The sequence below is a fragment of the Ixodes scapularis genome, unplaced genomic scaffold (genome assembly GCF_016920785.2).
Source record: "Ixodes scapularis isolate PalLabHiFi unplaced genomic scaffold, ASM1692078v2 ptg000312l_1___fragment_3__unscaffolded, whole genome shotgun sequence".
NCBI classification, from domain to species: domain Eukaryota; kingdom Metazoa; phylum Arthropoda; class Arachnida; order Ixodida; family Ixodidae; genus Ixodes; species Ixodes scapularis.
In genome coordinates this window covers 1,732,768-1,736,296 of record NW_024609958.1, presented here as the reverse complement: position 1 = coordinate 1,736,296, position 3,529 = coordinate 1,732,768, and the positions used below count along the sequence as shown (strand labels likewise).

The 3,529-nt window shown below is 41.2% G+C and overlaps 1 protein-coding gene across 1 annotated transcript; it reads right to left on the bottom strand.

Moving 5' to 3' along the window:
• Positions 1-212: 212 nt before the first annotated feature.
• LOC120836526 (zinc finger MYM-type protein 1-like) lies at positions 213-1,523 on the bottom strand. The gene has a single exon (XM_040205478.1). It carries the CDS (start codon positions 1,521-1,523, stop codon positions 213-215), a length of 1,311 nt encoding a protein of 436 aa, XP_040061412.1.
• Between the last annotated feature and the right edge of the window lie 2,006 nt (positions 1,524-3,529).

The window sequence follows — 3,529 nt, the reverse complement described above, 5'->3', positions numbered from 1 at the left end:
GAGTTTTCGTCATTCTTTTGTCACCCAGTTTTGATAATTTACTTACCATTATTGGTAAATATATGAATTCCTATATAACGTATATTTGAGTGCAGCAGTAACCTTTTACGGAAATTGAAGAAATACTACGTTGCCAAAAAAAGCGGGGTTTATTTAGTCGCCCATATTTATTTGGAGCAAGAACCAGTGCACACGATCTTTTTGAAAATAGTTCATGACGCAAGTTGCGCAATCACGCCGAAAGTAGCTGACCGCTCAGCGGTTCTGGAGACGAATTCTCCCATCACAGCGTTCAAGTCAAGCTGCCTGGTCTTCTCCTTATGGACATGAAGCAGAAGCAGCTGGCCGAGGCGTTTCTGAGTCATCCGATTTCGCAGGCACGTTTGGACTCTCTCCAGGGCACTGAAAGAGCGTTCTCCTGTAGCCGCCGACGCAGGCACGGTCAATAAAAGTTCTAGCAGGGCTACTACCTGGTCAAGGAGGTTGCGCACCGTCTGAGAATTTTCATTTAGGGCTTGCACCAGATCTTCAACTTTTTTCATTGGTGCAGCTGAGATGGTCGGAAGGAGCATGAGCTGTGCGCCAAGCCTTCCTAGCTCAAAGTCAGGGGCGTGAGAGCCGAGTTCGTCTCTCAGACGCTCCGCGCTGAAATGCTGTCCAGCTGCTGTGTGGATCAGAACGTTCTCTAGCGTCGCTAGTCTCTCCATGCCGGGCTGGTCAAACCTACTGCTGATTTCGCTTGTGACGCAGTCGATCGCCGCAGAATACTCCTTTCTCAACCTTGTCTTCGCATCAAGAACTGCAGGTCTTGCTGGGGTGCTGGTTTGTTCGAATCGTGCCGGTGGTTTTGCAGGCCTCGGTGGTTTGGCAGACGGTTGTTTCAAGCCCAACTTTTCCGCCGCGTCATTCGACTCCTCCCAGATGCTTTTGAAACTGACATCCGATCTTAGTTGTGTTAAGGTCTGTGTAAGGATCTTCGCAGCTTGTCTGGCCCCAGTGGCGCTGTAATGAACGCCTTGCAGTGTCCTTGCGAGTTCTTCACATGGCCCGAAAACAGCGATCGCCACGTTTAATCTAAGGACTGTTTCTAGCTTACCCAGAATCTTCTCATATCCTCTCATAGCCGCTTTGCGGTCATCTCGAACTGAACCTGGAGTTTTGAGGATTTCCCAAGGTGTTGCTCGGACTCGTTCGTAATTTTCGAGGAATCTTTGCACAGATTTCACCCGAACCACCCATCGTGTCGGACACAAAGAAAGCAGGGTGGCTGGCGGTGGACCACGATCCGAATTTTCCCCCATGGAAGGAAGAACGATGTTGCTGTAAACACTTTTCCTCTTTGCTGAATCCAGGATGATATTTGAAACGTCTTTCACAGTTGTTAGAGCATCGGCAACCAATTCATTGCCACGGCCGACTTCTTGTAGGGCCAGATCGAGGGAGTGGTTGCTGCAATGAATGTACACTGACTTTGGCTGGACATTAGCAATCCTTTTTTGCACTCCAGAAAATCGACCTGACATGTTTGCAGCTCCATCATTCATTCATTCATTCAATGCTTTATTTTCAAACTTGCTTTCAAAATACACAAAAACTCTTTGGACCCATAGCCGTTCAGGCTAGTCCGGGGTCCAATCGTAATATAGGTTCAAAAAGCGGCAGAATACAATAGACTCATACAATGCGCAAAAAAACAAAAGAAATCACGTTCTAGAAAGTAATTAGCTTAACTGAATTTCATAATCACGAAAGAATCGTTTTAACGAGGGCAGAAAGTTGTTTTCCAACTTTATAATAATAGGTATCTCATTCCAAACTAGAGCACCACAAAATTCTATCAGCCTTTGTCCATATGCATTATGGCATGGCGGTAAATTAAACATAATTCGCTGCAGCCCTTGTTTGTCTCCTGGGAGATCGAAATAAATTCAAAGAAAGGGGTTCATTAGACTCTATGATTTTACGAACTGTTCGAGCTAATTTTAATTTGTAAATACAACTAAATGGCAACACGTTTAGCGATTGGAGAAGCGGTCTACTAGGGTTAGTGTTTCGTGAAAATGTTATAAATCGTATCGTCCGTTTTTGCAAGCGAGTTACCGGATCTAAGTATGTAGCGTAAGTATTACCCCAGGATTCAATACAATAGACCAGCTGACTGTGGACGAATGCAAAATAGAGCATGCGCAAAATAAATAAATCAAAACATTCGCGTGCCTTTAATAATGTATAACAACCATATGCAATTTTCGAACACATGTGCTTAATTTGGCTTTTCCAGTGCATATCAGAATCAAACAGAACACCTAAATATTTATAACAAGTAACGTGTTGTAATTCCGTATTATCTAATTTTATAACTATCTCGTCGTAATCAATCACCCTTTTCCTGGAATGAAACACCGTATACTTAGATTTATTTAGGTTGATTGTAAGTTGATTACTTGTGAACCATGACAGTACCCTAATCAATTCCTCATTGATTTTATCCTGCAATGCGCCTAACGTATCCCCAACAAAAATCAGTGCCATATCGTCGGCGTACATTAATGCTTCTGAATATTTTAAAATCGATGGAAAATCATTTACCATAAAGAGAAAAAAGAATGGGCCCAAGAACTGAGCCCTGGGGCACACCAGTTAACACCGTTTGGGGGGTAGAGATAAAATTATTTATTACCACGCACTGTTTACGGTTAGAGAGATAGCTATTAAACAGCTCCGACGTTTTCCCCCGAAAGCCATACTGATGGAGTTTATAAAGCAAGATACTATGATTAACTGTGTCAAATGCTTTTTTTTATATCTAAATATACAACAACGGCAATTTTACTTTTATGGAGAGCTCTGTTGAGATGTTGAGTTAGGACAAAAACAGCTGAGGACGTTGATCTATTTGGTCTAAATCCGTGCTGATTGTGGCAAAATATTGAGTATTTAGTTATAAATTCCTTTATACGTTTGCATATTATTTTTTCTAAAACTGTGTTAATTGTACTTAAAACTGAAATTGGTCTATAGCTGGACGGTGCCGAAGACTCTCCATCTTTAAAAATGGGTATTACTTTAGATATCTTCAGCTCGTTAGGATATATTCCATTTTCTAACGTGTGATTAAACAAATGTAAAAGATGAATACCTAAAATATCAATATTATCTTTTAATAGTTTAATAGGAATTGTATCTAGTCCTGCGGCTTTACCTATTCTAAGATTCCCAACTACTGATATTATTTCATTAACTTCAATTTCTTGCATTACAAAGCTATTTGTAATTGGTGTCAATGACTGCTGGGGATCAGGTACGTGCGGCAACTGAGCTGCTAGGATTGGCCGTATATTAGTAAAATAATCATTAAAAGTGTCTGCCGTGTTCTGTTCGATTAAATCAGGTAATACATGTTTATTTGGACGAAGGCCAATAGCATCATTGACTGTGTCCCAAATTATTTTAATGTTTCCGTCCGCTTGCCTAATTTTAGTTGAGTAATATTCTTTCTTTCCTTTTCTCAACATAGAAACTAATCTGT

Coding starts and splice junctions, on each gene's coding strand:
- LOC120836526 (XM_040205478.1), bottom strand. CDS start 1,523: ATGTCAGGTCGATTTTCTGGAGTGCAAAAAAGGATTGCTAATGTCCAG.